Source organism: Microtus oregoni, unplaced genomic scaffold (assembly GCF_018167655.1).
Source record: "Microtus oregoni isolate MIOR12 unplaced genomic scaffold, Mior012 000008F_ref0000371, whole genome shotgun sequence".
NCBI classification, from domain to species: Eukaryota; Metazoa; Chordata; class Mammalia; order Rodentia; family Cricetidae; genus Microtus; species Microtus oregoni.
The window spans coordinates 2,208,251-2,225,895 of NW_024543067.1; the positions used below are offsets into that span (position 1 = coordinate 2,208,251).

Consider the following 17,645-nt stretch of genomic DNA (forward strand, 5'->3'; position numbering starts at 1 on the left):
TGCAGTTTATGCTATAAAGCGAGAACATTGCTCTTCTCACTTCTGTTTTCTGTAGTCTTTCATGTACCAAGTCTTGAAAAACAGAACAATTAGGTGTTTTTACTTGACCTACTGAAAATATTGTCTGCTTTTGTTTTCCAGATATTGGAAGAAGAGATTACTCCAACTATTCAAAAATTAAAAGAGGTATATGCTATATGTTTTATAGGGTGTAGTTAGGTGGTTCTCAGAATCAGATCCTAAGTTATACTGATGAAGTATCTACCATTTCTTGGGAATTTTTCTGTAGGATAAAATTTTTACTCAATAATTCGGCCTTCTACTTGCAGTGGATATATATTTTCTATCTACTAAGTCAAAATAGTATTAGAGACTAGTCTTCATAATCTTAGATATAGCATTTACAGCCCCAGGGATCATAAAACTTGGTGGTTTCAGTAATAAGTTGAAAAAGAATTGTTTTTTCAGTAATAAGTGGAAAAAGCACATTGTTTCTAAAGATGTACCCACTTAAGACTTACTAAGTGCTCATTTAATTCATTATTGCTTAATTCCTTATAGTATAGATGATTTAGAAAAACTGAAAAACTTTGATCCTAAGGCACTCCCTTTATTAGTAGCGAACAATAGATTGGAAAGTTAAATCTTGCCTTTGGACCCCTCTTTGGACACATTCTTTCTAAATCTGGTAGCAGGGAGAGGCAGTGAAGCTGCTGTGAGCTGTTCTCTATCTGCCGCTTATGTTCAGCTGCTCTGTTGCTCAGTGGGTCCTTATGTGAACCAGCTTCACACATGTGCAAGCAAGTTGTAGGACGTGAAAGTTCCGCAGTGACACGACTGCCAAGTGCACGTCCCAGTGTGTCCCCGTGGGTAGACCTGCTTTATAGACTTCTACCCGTAGCTGATAAACCTTGAAGACGCTTTTCTGTGGTAATCCCAACTGCTTGATCGTAACTTACAAAAGAGAAAAATGGCCACATAGGATTCTTTAGAGATGGGATAATGCTGTCTTAGAAGCCAAAGGTCTGAGGTTAAAGTGACATCAGTAAAGACAAAAATCTATCAGATTTTATAAAAAGAAATTTGATCCAAGTTTGCTGTAGCAAGATTCTCCCTAAATTTGGCTTAGAAGTATGAATTTTCAATTATTATTTACTATGACTTTTCTTTCAGGAAAGATCTTCCTACTTGGAGTACCAAAAAGTAATGCGAGAAATAGAGCACCTGAGTCGTTTATATATTGCTTATCAGTTTTTGCTGGCTGAAGATACCAAGGAACGCTCAGCTGAGGAGCTAAAGGAAATGCAGAATAAAATATTAAAACTTCAAGAAGTGCTGTCTGAGAACGAAAAGAAAATAAAGGCTCTCAATTGTGAAATAGAAGAGTTGGAGAAAAGAAAAGATAAGGTCAGGACAAATTAGATAAACATCTGGAAAACTTTACCATAATGAGGATTCACTGGGCAGTGTTCTCCACATTGATATGTTAATCTTAAAAAGTGATAAAGCTTGTAGAAAAAAAAACTGTATCCTGAGCCACATAAGTGATGTGAGTGGTGTGCATTTGATTGTAGGAAACCGGAGGCGTACTCCGCTCTTTGGAGGATGCCTTCGCAGAGGCCCAGCGAGTCAATACTAAGACTCAAAGTGCATTTGACCTCAAGAAGAAAAACCTGAACAGTGAAGAAACCAAACGCAAAGAGCTAGAAAAAAACATGCTTGAGGTAAGCAAATAAAATGTTTCCAGTGATGCTCATTTGGCCGTTCTGTTCATATTTAGTGTCTGCTCCCACTTAAGTGTAGTTGTGTGAGTCAGAAATACAAAATGGGGGGAAGTTATTTTAAAAAAAATCACTGCTTTTGGGTCCAGTTGGGAAAATGATAAGTAAAATATAAAGTTTGTTATACAGTGATAAGTGATGTGGTAAATATAAATAAAGAGGGGAGAAGAATAGGTGTAAGGGAATTTGTGCCAGTGAGTGTCTGAAGGCCAAGTGAGGTCCTGACAGAGTGTGGTCGCATGTGTAGAATGACAGCAGAAAACTATGAGAATGAGTCTGAATGTTTTCCTCTTTTGAGGCCAGGACGTGGCTTTTTAGCACTACTCAAAGCATCCTATGTTTGTAATCCAGGAGTACGGGAGTACACTGTCATGTAATGCAGGAGTACGGGAGTACACTGTCATGCTCAGGATGTGGGCCTCACTCACTCTAAGGTATATCTACCAACTGAGCTGCATTCCTGGCGACTCCTCCCTCGTTTTATTTATTTGTTTGTAAGGCTCTTTGTACTCCAGGCTCTTCTGAAAACCCCTGTGTTCTGAAGACTGACCTCATTATTCCTGGGATGTGATACATCACGCCCAGTGAATAAAAACTATTCTAAAGACACGTTTCCTTGAAAAGAAGAGGATGGAGGTGCTAACTGACCAGATACATAGGAGAATTTGGAAAGGGGCTTGATTTGACATGGAATAATTAATAAAATATACAGAATAATTCATAAAATGGACACTGGTGGTACAAATCCAGTTGTTGAATATAGTAGCCCAAACTTCTAATCCCAGCACTCAGGAGGCTGAGATACAAATTTGAGATCAGTTTTGGCTTCAGTATCAGACTCTGTCTAAAAAAGACAAGAAGGAAGGAAAAAAGCGGGGTGGAAGAAGGTGAGAACAGGATGGAAATGAGGGTAAAATTACCAGCAAGGGCTGGTAAAGAATAGGTCACTCATAAGAAGTTGAGTATCTGTATCAATAGGTGATGTATGTGATAGACACATGAGTGTTTGAAGGATGATCCCATTGGATGACTAAAAGTAGACATCATTGTTTAAAGTCCAATCAAACTGTTCTTCGTACTGACTTTGTCAGATAGTGTTATATATAAATCTAATTATACATATAAGCAATAAGAAAATTTTAAATGAAATATCAAAGCAGGGTTAGTATAACAGTTCTGTTTATGACACCCACACCCAGCTACAGAAATCCATTTTTGAATTTCTTTCTGTTTTTTTTTTTTAATCAGGTTTATTAAGGCTTAAATGTGTGTGGTCCTCTGCCTTGATTTTGGCTCATTTCCCTCTTATTTTTGCATGTTTTTTTTTATCTTGAACACAGTTACTGATTGTTACTTTTTTTTTTTTTTTGGTCTCCTTTTCTGTATCCTTTATTCTTGATCTGTAAATGTTAGCATGCCCCAGGCTAGTGCATAGCCATCTTCTATTGTTTCTTAGGAGAGTTCTTTTGTTCCTGTAGCTTTAAATACAGCCAATACTTTCATGCTTTCAAATGCAAGCTGGGCTTAACTCCTTCCATGAACTCTGAAACAGTATGATTCTGTACTGGTTGTCTGGTTATCAGCTGTTTGAAACATCTAGTAAAACAAAGTACACAGACACAAAAGAATTTGTGAAGCAGGCTCAGATTTATTACTTTACTTAAAGAAAGTCAACCACATTCTAGAATTTGTGAGCTGATTTCTCAAGTTCATATAAGTTTCCCCAGGGGAGGTGGAATCTCATCTGCACCATAGCCATAGTCACCAGACCTCAGAAAGCTGCCTGCCCAGGGTTTTATATCCCAAGATTATTTGAGGTACACTAGCTAAAGGACAGCCAGTTGCTGGAGGAGGACCGGAATTCCACCATTCCCTTCTTAATTCAGGTTGTTACATTACCAGCGAATTCTATAGCCATTCACTGGGTCCATAAACCCTGTTTTGTGAAGCATATTCATTCGCTGTGCACTGGTTTCCAGACTGGCAGTCACACAGCAAGTTATGGGATTTAGATTGATTACTTACCTATAGGTGGTAATTATGTGGAAGCCTGGGTGATATTGTGGGACTTTTCCCACGTGACCTGGAACGTGATCATGGGTGGAAGGAGTCTTGTTTGAATATGTTCCTTTGACCTCAGGAAGCATCCTGATCAGGGATTTATACACTGGAGGGATGTGTGAGGCTGTGTTAGAGCATTAAAGGATATCATGCTCCTAAGGAGGGCAGGAACTAGAACACAGCCTTAGGGCGTCACATTCCCAGCACATTCTGTAGTTATTTTTAAGAACTTCAACTAAACGGGAATGGACTGGGTCAGTTCAAAGCCGTCTGAAGAATTGTCTTTTAATTATATTTTCAATTTTTCAGCTACTTAATATTTTTCCCGTAGTGACTAACAAAGTGTATTAACTTAACCACATCCACATTGGAAATCATAATTTTTTTCCACATCAGTAAGTGGCAGAACCACACTCCTCCTTATTTAGGCCAAAGCCTACAGTTGATGGCACTTTCACGTCCATCACTGAAAGTCCATTTTAGCTGTTAGCTCCCATTAGGGCTGATGCTAATTGGTTGATCTGCTTTTTATCCAGCCGCTCTCTAGTTGTCCTTTACAGAAACTAAATGTAAGTTGGCTAATATCAAACATTCCAAGGTCATATGTGATTAAATCAGATTTTATCGAAGCCTTCTGTGTGCTTCATGCTATGATACTGGTTCCTTTTATAGTCTCTCTTTCTACTTCAACCACATTTACTCAAAGTTCTGTCACCAGATTCGGTGCTGGATGTAGTCTTCATTCAGACTTCTGCTCAAATGTCATGCCGTGTAGGTTTTCCTGTGTTCTTAACATAGCAGCTTCTACGGCTGTTATCTCCTAGCCTTACCTTATTTTACCATGTTTTCTGCCTTAGAAGACGACTCCCTAAACACAGGGTTAAATCTGTGTCTTCAAAGTTTTGGAACAGTATCCAGTATATAGTAAGCACCTAGTAAATATTAGATGAATCATAAGTAATCAAGTGGCCCAAAATATCTGGCCATGTTTATGTAACTAAGATCTCTTTTCCCTCAGCTGTTATCTTGTCTAGTGTGAGCTATCTAATTAATGTTACTTAAAAGGTGTTAAGTATTAGCAGTACTTATTCTTCAATGCTTGAATCTTATGCCACTTTATAAAATATTTTTGTATATCTATTCTTAATCCTAAAACTTTTAAGCTTGATGGGGGTGGCTATTGTTTAATTTTTATAGATTTCAGAACTGATTTTTAGCTCAAGTGATTTCTTTTTTTGTTGTTTTGTTTTTGTTGTTGTTGTTGTTGTTTTGGGTTTTCTTTTGTTTTTGTTTTTTTTTTTTTTGGATTTTTTGAGACAGGGTTTCTCCGTAGCTTTTGGTTCCTGTCATGGAACTAGCTCTTGTAGAGCAGCCTGGCCTCGAACTCACAGAGATCCACCTGCCTCTGCCTCCCAAGGGCTGGAATTAAAGGCGTGTGCCACCACCGCCCGGCCTCTGTAGTAACATTATCCCGTTTTGTCTGGGATTTTACTGTCCCATATGGAAAGAAAATTTTGTGCTATGTAGGTGTCACATACCCAAAGCAGTCAGTTACAAAGTGAGAATTTAAAGTAATGATAGTTAAATTACTTTTTTTTTATTATTCTCCCTCAAAATACTATGAACTTTAATAACAAAGTAGGTTGGATTTTTTTTTTTCTAAAATATCTTTTCACTCTGACATTCTTTCTAAAGGACTCTAAAACATTAGCTGCAAAGGAAAAAGAAGTTAAGAAGATAACAGATGGACTGCACAGCCTTCAGGAAGCAAGTCATAAAGATGCTGAAGCTTTGGCCGCGGCACAGCAGCACTTCAATGCAGTTTCTGCTGGTTTGTCCAGCAATGAAGATGGAGCAGAAGCTACTCTGGCCGGTCAGATGATAACCTGTAAAAACGATATAAGTAAAGCCCAGACGGAGGCCAAGCAGGTACACAAAGACAAAGACATTCGCATGCGGTGGGGACTTTTCACATTATGCTCTGGGTTGCTACAATATCTTGAAAATAAGTAGTTGAATGTCAAGGATTTTTTTTTTTAATGTACATCTGTAATCTCTTATATGGAAAATCTAAATGCGATCATTGTTAAATTTTGACATCCCTTGATCATTAAGAGCTGTAATTCAGTAAATGCTTTGCTGTTTGTAGCAGTGCTTGGAATTATGCATGAATACTTTTTTATTAAATGAAAGAACCACCTTTAAAATATTTACTTGGAAACATTTGTATGTTTTATTAATTAATATTAATCAGTTAAAAACATATTTACAAGTATTTGTGTTTTTCATTTAGAAATGACAGGCATAAAGTATCTAAGAACTCAGTACTATAAAAGTTTTAAATTAGTTTTTAATAAACTAACTCTGAAGGAAATGGTAAAAACTAATCTGTCACCATTCAGTTATAGAGCCTGAGAATATTTAGTTTTATAGCTTGAGTATATATTTGGTTATAGCCCCCTGAGAATAAAAGTATGACTTTAAGAAGCAGGGTTTATGTGTGTAAATCCAGAGAGCCAACAGTAGTCACCACTGAGTATCAGACTGTTGGCATTCAAACTCTGAGCAGCCCTCCCTTCTGTGTATCGTCTTTCCTGTTGGTAGCCAGGAGCCACAAAGATATGCAGATGAGGTTAGAACTGAAAAGAAAGAACAAAATAGTGCAGGCAGCTTTTGGGTGTGTTTTTAAGTAGCTGCTGCGAGTTCCTCTCTCATAAAATTTCTCAACTTTATTAATAATGTCATACATTGTGCATATCAAAAACAGACTTTTGTACTAAATTACTCATTTATATTTAATATCTTTAAGACAAGAATGCAGAGAAATGTAACTTTTTGAATGTTATCTCAGGAGACCCCACAGCTCTGTCTTCCGTTCTGATGTCCCCTTGTCTTCAGATCAGTCTGACTCTAGCTGTTGAGTTGCTAGCACTGTCTGCCTCATAGTCTGTCACTGCTTCTATCACAGGCACAGATGAAGTTGAAGCATGCCCAGCAAGAGCTAAAGAATAAGCAAGCAGAAGTTAAGAAGATGGATAGTGGCTACAAGAAAGACCAAGAAGCTTTTGAAGCTGTAAGAAAAGCTAAGGAAAAACTTGAAACTGAAATGAAGAAACTAAATTATGAAGGTTTGTCTTTAGAGTATTTAAGGTCAACTCAGCAGGAGGGGTTTTTATGCATAGAAACTAACAAAGGAAATAAGCAACTTTTAAAAAACTTATTCATAGACATTAGGGAAGTATTCACAAATACAGTCAAAATTATCTAAAATAGGTAAATTTTTGATAATTTCTTGCTTGATCACTTGAAAGTTTAAAACTGGCCTTTATCTATTTTTCACTTTGTCCGGGTCCAGTGGCAGCCTGGACCCTAAATTAAGTCTCTCAGTCCAGACCCCAACATAAACTCTGTCTGGACTGGTGTGGAGGTGGAGAAGTGAAGACACAACTCACACGTCTTTATTGGGAGGGAGATTCTCAGTGGTCCCTCATGAAGTCCTGAGTTCACATCCTGAAGAATTCCTCTCATTTATTCTCCAAACAGCTTTATACCAAAACTTCATCAAGGGGGAAAATACATTAGCATTCTGTTTCCTAGGTAACCAGGTGAATGGCTTTCGGTCACATCCACAACTACCTGTCTGCTGTGTATGCTAGCTGTCACATAGGTTTGAATTACCATCACTATCAGGCATTCTCCAAATTACTAAGAAGGGAGCAACAACAACCTGACCTTTTGTTAGGTTAGCAACAGCCTGTCTGGCAGGGTACAGTGACCACCTCAGGTGGGGCCTATGGCTTTAGAGCCTGGCTGCTACATCACATAAAAATATGGGCCTACACACTTCAGTAGGCATTTAGTTCCTATGTTGTTTCTTGGGTTGAAAATCATATGATTCTGATGTTGGAAACATGTCCATTGGTACTTGATAGGAATTTAATAGTAAGCCTACCTGCCGTTTATTTGGTGTTAACTAGAATTTGCATTTTGTTCTTGGAGTAAGTACTTCAGAAAGAGAGGCTGAGGCCTGTCTTGCCTTAGGTGGTAATGTGTTTCAGACCTGTTTTCAAGCTCCTTCTGATTACTCCTCAGAAAACAAAGAGGAGAGGCTTCTGGAAAAGCACAGGCAGCTCTCTCGCGATATCAATAATCTGAAAGGAAATTACGAAGCTCTCTTGGCCAGATTTCCAAACCTTCGATTTGCATACAAGTAAGAGATTTAAACCATACATTTTGAAATGGTAAATAATCAACACACATTGGTACTTACACTGGAAGGCAATCTGGAAATTTTTCACAAGATTTTTAAGTAACATTTCTTTATTTAGTATTTTTTTCTTAAATATTCATTGAAGGGTGTCGACTGTTGGGTGGGGAGGGGGCTTCTTGTAAACTTAACACCGACTGGTGTCACTCATCTTAACCAAATGGGTGATTCCATCTCCTCTGCTCAAACTGCCTTCAGTTATTCTGCCGTTACTGTTGCATCCTCCCATTTCTTTGACTGCATGGGATTTTTATGACATTTATTTTTCTTTTTTCAATGGCAATAGTGAGTGTCAGGCATGTGAGGGAACCAGCCCCTCAGCTCCAGCCTTTGCTGTGCCACTCTTAATCAAATCAAGTAATAGAGAGCTTGGGCCCGAAAGTGGTTTGCATTGTGTTGAAAATTTGCTGGAAGGGACTTGAGAGGTAGCTTATAGCTATAGGAACACACTGCTTTTTCACTGGGCCCAAGTTCAGTTCCATCCCCCACATGGCATTGGTGGGGCTGATCTCCAACTCTTGGCGACCCAAACCCCTCTTCTGTCCTCCACAAGAAAATACACTCACATGCATTTACCCCACACACAGACACGTGAATGCCCATAATTATAGATTAAAAAATAAATGTTTTTTTTTCCATAAGGCTGACATTTTTAAATTTTGGTTTTCATAAAACTATACTAATTTGTTTAGGGGTCTTAACTAAGGCACTACAATATTTACCTGAGATTAATTTTTGGTAACCTTTATTTTTAGGGATCCTGAGAAGAACTGGAATCGGAATTGTGTGAAAGGACTTGTAGCTTCTCTGATAAATGTAAAAGATAATTCTGCAGCCACAGCTTTGGAATTGGTGGCTGGTGAGCGACTCTACAATGTAGTAGTAGACACAGAGGTAAGTTAATTTTAATTAAAGAAAATGTAAGATTAATATTTAGCCTGAAAATTCCTATACTACTACAAAAATTTGATGCTTTTTTTTTACTTTTTAAGGCATTTAATCTTTATATAATGGAATTAATCAGTTAATGATTGTTGTCTTACTACATTTTACTTTTTAGCTTTAATTTGTGTTTGTTATGTGTCTGCACAGTACCACATATGTAGGTACCCGCAGAATCCAGAAGAAGGCATCATTTTATCTCTACACTCATTTAACTTTTTCTGTTACATCACAAATATGTGCGCCTTTAACTGCTGTCGTGCGTTTCCTCCCCTTCCTCCCCACTTCTCACCATCAGTTCTCTATAGCAGTTTTTCCTTTTAGGACTCTATATACATAACATTGTGTAATATTTTTTTCTGACTTGAATCACTTAGCAAAAATACCTCCCAAACAAGCTGTATTATAATCTATTTTATGTACTTTAAAAATCTACTTCTTTGAGATAAACATACCACAGATATATTTGATGATGTATTTCTAAGCTTTTATACATTCCATTTTACTATTTTTAATCATCATTAGTAATTTTTCTTCAAATTTCAAATGCGTGTTTTAGGTTACTGGTAAGAAGCTACTAGAAAAGGGGGAGTTGAAGCGTCGATACACAATCATTCCTCTGAATAAAATTTCAGCCCGATGTATTGCTCCTGAAACTCTGAAGGTCGCTCAGAACCTTGTAAGTCTCATTGAATCTTAATTAAATGTTTGTTTTCTTTTAATTTTCGGAAACACTAGTTGTAAGGGACATACTCACGTAGAATTCCAGTCAACTGACAAGGTAGCCCTATTGTAGTGTTTCTGCTAGTAAGAAAGTAGACACGTACAAGGAAATACATTTTAAATTTACCATGCATTTTTGTTTTTAAAAGATTTTATGCTGGGCAGTGGTGGCACACACCTTTAATCCCAACAAGTTCAAGGCCAGTCTTGTCTACGGAGTAAGTTCCAGAATAGCCATGTCTCAGGAGCAAAAAAGAAAATCTTTTTTATTGTTATTTGCTTTACTTACGTATGTGTATGACTGTATATCATAAGCCCATGCTCTTGGAGGCCAGAAGAAGATGCTGGATCCCTGGAGCTGGGGTTACAAACTTGTGATGTGGGTGCTGAGAGCTGAACTATCCTCTGGAAGAACAGCCAGTTCCTAACAGCTGTCTCTCCAGCCCTTTACATGGATGTTGAATGCTGACTAAAAGCATGAACCTAATGACATTTATCAACAAAATTAGCTTGTTATTGAGCAGTTATTGTGTTTGAGTTGAAAAAGTTAAGTGAAACCCAAAAATAGCACTTGTAGTTAAAGTACTGAGCAGATAGCCTTAGTATAATTTAGTATTACTGAGAAAATTTTCCAGATGTCCTTATAGTTGAAAATGTGTGCTTTAGTTTGTGTCAGTGATGTTCACAAACTTAATTTACCTGGTTAAACCCTGGTGTAGTGAACTGGAATTTCACACACCAGCATAGGCGCTTCCTCCAGGCTTGTTTAATGGTGTCTGCTGCCTCAGAAGACAAACCTGAGCAGCAGCCTTTGTTGTGCTTTGCTGTTGCCATAGAGATGCTTGGTTCATCTAAAAAGGGGAAGTTGGACCGTATAAACAAAGTTCACAAAGAGGCCACAGGCAAGCATAGAAGACCCTGCTTTGCCTGGCCTATTTATTTTTTCAGTCACTCACAGTTTATTTCTGTAATTTCAAACTGGCTGCTGTAGTACAATTTAAATAAAAAAGCACTTACTAAAACAGTCAGATTACTAACAATTAAAACAAAACACTTTCTGTGACTATGCTGATAAAAAGAGATTACTTTAATTAATAGTTTTATTTATATAGTCTACTTAGATGTTCAAATTTAGTATTGCCTTGATAGAAACTGCTAGTGCTTTCTGCTTAAACTACTTGAGTTACTAATAAATGTTTCAGTTTGTAAAGAGATATTCTTAAATAAAAAATTAATACTAGGTATATAAAATTTAAAGTTATATTGTCACATGTTTTGTTAGTTTATATCCTAATGCTTCTAAGAAAACTGTCCTGTGGTCCATCTTTTGTTTTCCTGCAGGTTGGCCCTAACAACGTCCATGTAGCTCTTTCCTTGGTTGAATATAAACCAGAACTTCAGAAAGCAATGGAATTTGTCTTTGGAACAACATTTGTTTGTAACAACATGGATAATGCCAAAAAAGTGGCCTTTGATAAAAGGATAATGACTAGGACTGTAACTCTTGGGGGTGACGTGTTCGATCCTCATGGGACATTGAGTGGAGGTGTGTTATGTATCCGCTTGTGCTAACAGTGCTGTGGTGGATGGTTTATCTCTGCCGCAGTTTCTCTGTCTATCTCCCAGTTGCTTTTTAAAGTACAGAATAGTGGTCAAAGCCCTCCAGTGATTATGGTAAGCTATCATGGCTCAACCCAGTAGCTTATTTCTCTAAAGCTATTGGTGCTTAGGCTGGTCCAGTCACTGAGGTGGTGATGTTAGTATTATCATGCTTGTGCATAGTTTTTGTGCAATTGCAGTCACAAAAAGGAAGCTTTTATGTTATTATTTTGTAATTTCTTATCCTAACTACCCATTTTCTCAGGAAATTTAATAACTCACATAATGATTATGTTTTAACACTGTATCCTAATAATATAATAACAATGAACAATATTTTTTCTGTACCTGGAAATATTGAAGGCAGTGTTCTCTAATACTGTAGCCACTAGCCACATTTGATAAAATGAGAACAATTTTCTTACTTGAGGTGGCAGCCTTTCAGGGGCTCGGTAATCACAGTTAGTTGGTAATTGGATTATACATGTATAGTACATTCTATGAAGCCCCATTCCATGGGCCTTAAATACATGATTAATTGTTAAAACAACTTTAAGATATGCATCTCTGATATGCAGTTGCAGAAATTTAAAAAGCACCAGTTAAGTAACTTGGTAATTTGCAAAATTTGGAGTTGGAATCTTAGCAGCTGGAGCTTGTGTTCGTAATCCAATTTAATACCTTTTTAAATGTTCTTTTGTAAGATTTATTGTTATTTATACGGTTAATAATGTCTGTGTTGTGTGTGCAGTGGCCCTCAGAGGACAGAAGTGGGCATTAGAACCCCTCGAGCATGTAGGGAGTTGTGAACTGCCCTCCTCAGGTGCTAGAAACTGAACTCTGATTCTCCTGAAGAACAGGAAGCACTGTTAACCACCGAGCCATTTCTCCAGCCGAGACTTATGTCTTTGTAGGCCAGGAGAATGAATTAAGTGATCGAGTGTCACACTGTTCAGTACGTTATCACATGAGTACTGTCTATATGGAAGACAAACTAAATAGTTTTAAATTTCTCAAGCTAAAGAAATTCTTGAAATTTTATTGATTTAGATGTGCTTGGAATTACTGTGTAAGAAGTGGCATATGTATAGTACATATTTTATTAGCTCTAATGGCATTGTTAATTAACCATAGCATCCTTCTATCAAACCTACAGAGCTTCCTTGCTAGTGTAGTATCTCAAGCTGTCACTGCTGGATGAGTACCGTTCCTTGTACGGTATGTGAAAGCGGTTGATTCTGATGGTTTGCTGCATCTTCAGAGGCTATGACAAGTTAGGAGGTGGTAGAACTGGTTTATTTCAGTTATACTGCATTTGCTCCAGGTCAGCTGCCTCGGCTCCCTGTTCTCATACTGTAATACTGTAACTTACTCTTTTCAGTATGCTTTCCTTAGTGCACATGGTGAATTCTACACTAATATTCAAGGGTGTTTGCTTCCCTTTTATTGGTCAGAACAAATCACATGGCTAAGTTCAGTGCCTGGAATGAAAAATTTCCCTTAGCAAAATAGATCCAATGGGTAGGGCAGTGGTTATTTTGAATATTTGGAATAAATACATTATGACATCTTTTTGGCCGGTTTCTCCTTTGTTAAGTCTTGGTTAATGGAATAGATTCCTTATCGTCTTAAGTTTACTGGAGGGTTTGCTGTCACATTATTTCTAGTAGGGTTCTCTTAGAAAAGAATGTTTAATAAATGGAACTTAATATCCAAAGCCTCTGTTAATTTGCTTCTATCCAGGTGCCAGGTCCCAGGCGGCTTCTATTTTAACCAAGTTTCAAGAACTCAAGGATGTTCAGGATGAGCTGAGGATCAAGGAGAATGAGCTACAGGCTCTAGCAGACGAATTAGCAGGTCTTAAAAATACTGCTGAAAAGTAAGAGTTCTGCTGTACTAATCTACACGTGTTCTGCACGATAGAAAATTATTGGAAATTGACTGTTTGATTTTACTTTTAATTTTAGAATAGACCTTTGAGTAATTTCATATCTACTTTTTATCTGATTTAAAAGAATATCTTTGTTAAAAGAGGTTAACAGAATCTAATTAAGCAAATAGGAAAAAGAACATCCTCTTTTGTTGAAAAACTATGTGGTGTTGGTGTCCATTTGAATTTGATATTCTGGAGGGACTCCAGAGAGGACTCTTGACATTATCTACTCTAATACATATTAATTGAGTGCTTTGTGTATGCCTAATACCCTTCATATGAGCTTTACTAAAATATTTCTGCCTTCCTCTGTTTTAATACCTAAGAAAAAACATAAATTGGTAAAATATGTTAAATCTGTAAAGCAAAAGGTAAATCTGGAAAGGAACTAGGAACTGTCCAGGAAATAAATAGGAGGTACTGAGATTTTGGTAGGATGCCCATGAACACCTTGCCAAACACAACTACTGAGCAAACACCTTAACTGTGGAAATGTCCCTATAGTCACCTAGAAGTCTGTGCTTGCCAGAAAGCTCCAGCACTGAGTGCTGTAACTTAAAAGCTTTGCTTGAAATGTAATTGTAATTTTTCCATTCCCTCCAAAGATAATAAACAGGAATTGATTTAAAAAAAAAACACTATTTAGAATTTATAATGCTGAATAAATGTAAAATATATTTAAATGGTAAAATGATTTGTATAAATCGGTAGCATTCAACTTTTGAAGTTTAAAATTACACCGAGACATGAATTCCTCTGTATATATGGGAGAGATCTTCACATTCCATTAGAGTGGCCATTCCAATATGAAAATACCCATTTCCTGCCACATCTTCATTTATCTTACTCAGTTGTAGAGCAACTGAATTTTTTTCTGTGAAAAAGATGCAACCAAGTTCTTCTGTAGAAGCTCTGGCAAGGTGCTAATGAGTTTGGAATGCATTGGGCTTTGCAGTCTTCATTTGTTTTAGGTGCAGGGATTATTCTTCAGGCTTGCTTATTGACTAATTGTAGCACTGAGGTATACGAAACTGATTTTGAAAATTTAGAAATGTAAGGATCAGCCAAAGCTATTCGTGTATATTTTATCAGTACATTGGTATAGTTTTCTTCAAAATTTTTGTGTTCACATTTTTTTTAAATGAATTGGAGTTGAAAGTGCTATTTTATTTACTGTCAAGCAGTTTCAAGTAGGAATACTCAAGACAGTATTTATATTTGGGTTAATCCTTTTCTCCTCAAAGCTCATGAATTTCTAGTGACTAGGGTATGTTGTGAATTTATATGAACTTGAAATTTCATTGCAACTGAGTTAGCTAAATACTTTGCAAAGAGATAAGGAGCCAGAACATAGATAAAAGCATATTGCAAGTGCTTAAGGTGGATACATGATTTCTTAAACTGTCAGCTTCCCTATAAACAGTGGCTACATTATTAAAGACATTTGAAAATTGGAACTAATAAGTAGGTGCCAGATTTAGGAGAGTTTTTATGTAATTGTCATTAATTTTATTTTTATAGTTATTGGTGGTTGTGTATAGGTATATTTAATAATTAAATAAACTTAATTTATTCAAAGATTACTTTTAGTGTTTTCTGAAATTAAAGGTTTTTTGAGAAATAGTTATTTGAGGTCTTGATCATTTACAGTTTACCTTCAGTGAGAGCTTCTCATGCTTCCCAGTGGCATGTCATTCTATTTATACTACATGAGTTTATGTTATTTGTATTGCACATGAGTTTATATGAGGTAAGAGCCTCAAGTTTGAATGCATGTTTCAGATGCCAAGGGTATTTATAAACTTGTCTTTTTAAGGTATCGCCAACTGAAACAGCAATGGGAGATGAAGACCGAGGAGGGAGATTTGCTGCAAACCAAACTTCAGCAAAGTTCTTACCATAAACAGCAAGAGGAATTAGATGCGCTTAAAAAAACCATTGGTAAGATGATAACCCGATGTGCCTAATCTCTTTTTTATACTGCTCCCTCTCCCTCAAACCCAGATTTAAAGATTTCTAAGCACAAGTGGGCGTGTCCTGCAGGACAAGTTGAAGTGTGTGACTTTTGGGTCTTAGGGTGCGATCACTGTAGCATGAATTCTCGCTGGGCTTTATAATAAAAACTCAGTCACATATTAGGGGATGAAAGCTAATGGGTCAGAGAAGCATAGGAGCAAGCCACTAGAGAGTTCTTACCTCTACATATGCTCAGGGCGATCCTGTCCTCAGAGTGTTGCTCTCTACAAAACTTCAAACTGCATCCATCTCCACAAATCCTCAGACTGCATCTGAGCTCCTGTCTCCTCCTCCCTTATTTTCCTCTCTCCACTCAGTGTATCCCTTCCTGTCTCCACCTTTCTAGTGCTGGGATTAAAGGTGTGAGCTGACACCCTGAGCTGTCTCTCCTTTATACTAGATCAATCTTGTGTAGCCCAGGGTGACCTTGAACTCACAGAGGTCTGTCTGCACCTGTCTCCCAAATGCTGGGAATTAAAGGTCTGTGTCACCACGTCCTGGCCTCTCTGACTGCTTAGCTCAGCACTCTGATATTCAATGAAGCTTTATTTCTTAGATTACAAATAAAATATCACTACAGATCATCTTCATTTATATTATACAACACCAAAGTGTCCATTTACTAATATTTACATTAGTATGGGAAAGTCTTTATTTCTTTATGTCCTCATTTCTGTAAATTATTTTGCAGACATTTCATAGTTCTCTAATCTTACAATTGTGAGTAGGTGGCATGAGCATTAATGCTAGGATTTAATTTGCAGTCCACTCATCATTAAGGTTTGGGATATTTTTTGTATGATTATTGGATCTTTGTGTTTCTATTTCTGTAAGCTTTCTATTTGCCCATTTTTCCTGTAGGTAGCTTCTTTTCTCCATTGCTTACATACAAAAGCTTTTTTTTTAGTTGTTATTTATTGAGCTCTACATTTTTCTCTGCTCCCTTACCTGCTTCTCCCCTCCCCCTTCAATCCTCCCCCAAGGTCCCCATGCTCCCAATTTACTCAGGAGATCTTGTCTTTTTCTACTTTCTACTTCCCATGTAGATTAGATCTATGTAAGTCTCTCTTAGTGTCCGCATTGTTGTCTAAGTTCTCTGGGATTGTGGTTTGTAGGCTGGCTTTCTTTGCTTTATGTTTAAAAACCACCTATGAATGCGTACATGTGATAATTGTCTTTTTGTGTCTGGGTTACCTCACTCAAAATAATGTTTTCTAGCTCCATCCATTTTCTTCAAAATTTAAGCTGTTGTTATTTGTTTCTGCTGTGTAGTACTCCATTATGTTAATGTACCACATTTTCCTTAGCCATTCTTTGATCGAGGGGCATTTAGGTTGTTTCCAGGTTCTGACTATGACAAACAAAGCTGCTGTGAACATAGTTGAGCACATGTCCTTGTGGCACAATTGATCATCCTTTGGATATATACCCAAAGGTGGTATTATTGGGGCTTGAGGCAAGTTGTTTACTATTTTTCTGAGAAATTGCCACACTGACATCCGAAGGGGATGTACCAGCTTGCATTCCCACCAGCAATGCAGAAGTGTTCCCTTTTCCCCACAATGTCTCCAGCATAAGTTATCATCAGTGTTTTTGATCTTGGCCATTCTTAAAGGTGTAAGATGGAATCTTAGAGTTGTTTTGATTTGCATTTCTCTGATGTCTAAGGATGTTGAACATTTCCTAAATGTCTTTCAGCCATTTTAGATTCCTCTGTTGAGAGTTCTCTGTTTAGGTCTGTTCTCCATTTTTTTTTATTTATTGGATTATGTGATCTTTTGGTGTCCAATTTCTTGAGTTCATTGTATAATTTGGAGATTAAATCTCTGTCTGATATGGGGTTAGTGAATACAAAATGTTTTAATGTTCAGTACAATGCAGTTCATAGCTACTTTCCTGTTGCCACTCGATTTGCAGGTGTGAGCCTCTGAGAGGCTGGGAGAGTGAGCCTAAAATGAGGCGAACTAAAGTCTCATGCAATAGCCAGCTTTATTGAGAGCATCAGACAGTTTATATTCTGAGGTTATTCTTGAGGGTTAAGCAAGGTCATGTGAGCAAAAGTCACAAGTTTTGGCTGTGTACACTCATGTGAGGGCCAGGTCACATTAGTTCAAGCTATATATAGTCAGGGGACAACTCATGTTCAGAAACTGGTAAGATGGTAGGTAATCTACAGTAAAACCCCCTGCTGTTGTTATACCTGGGAGGGCCATGAAAGCACATTCCAAGAACAACCCATGCTATGGAGGAACAGGAATTAAAAGACTCTGGTCTTACTTACTTGGAGATTTCTCGTGAGGTCTCAGAAATCTCACACAGCCTC

General features: G+C 37.3%; 1 protein-coding gene across 2 annotated transcripts in view; it reads left to right on the forward strand.

Moving 5' to 3' along the window:
- Smc2 (structural maintenance of chromosomes 2) overlaps nucleotides 1-17,645 on the forward strand; it is a 43,533-nt gene that overhangs the window by 6,880 nt on the left and 19,008 nt on the right. For both annotated transcript variants that reach the window (XM_041657452.1, XM_041657453.1), the window contains exons 7-17: nucleotides 142-186; nucleotides 1,174-1,407; nucleotides 1,575-1,724; nucleotides 5,538-5,771; nucleotides 6,811-6,970; nucleotides 7,935-8,052; nucleotides 8,865-9,003; nucleotides 9,611-9,730; nucleotides 11,116-11,320; nucleotides 13,117-13,252; nucleotides 15,123-15,247. In XM_041657452.1, coding sequence (XP_041513386.1) covers nucleotides 142-186; nucleotides 1,174-1,407; nucleotides 1,575-1,724; nucleotides 5,538-5,771; nucleotides 6,811-6,970; nucleotides 7,935-8,052; nucleotides 8,865-9,003; nucleotides 9,611-9,730; nucleotides 11,116-11,320; nucleotides 13,117-13,252; nucleotides 15,123-15,247 — 1,666 coding nt within the window. The remainder of the gene's footprint in view (nucleotides 1-141; nucleotides 187-1,173; nucleotides 1,408-1,574; nucleotides 1,725-5,537; nucleotides 5,772-6,810; nucleotides 6,971-7,934; nucleotides 8,053-8,864; nucleotides 9,004-9,610; nucleotides 9,731-11,115; nucleotides 11,321-13,116; nucleotides 13,253-15,122; nucleotides 15,248-17,645) is intronic.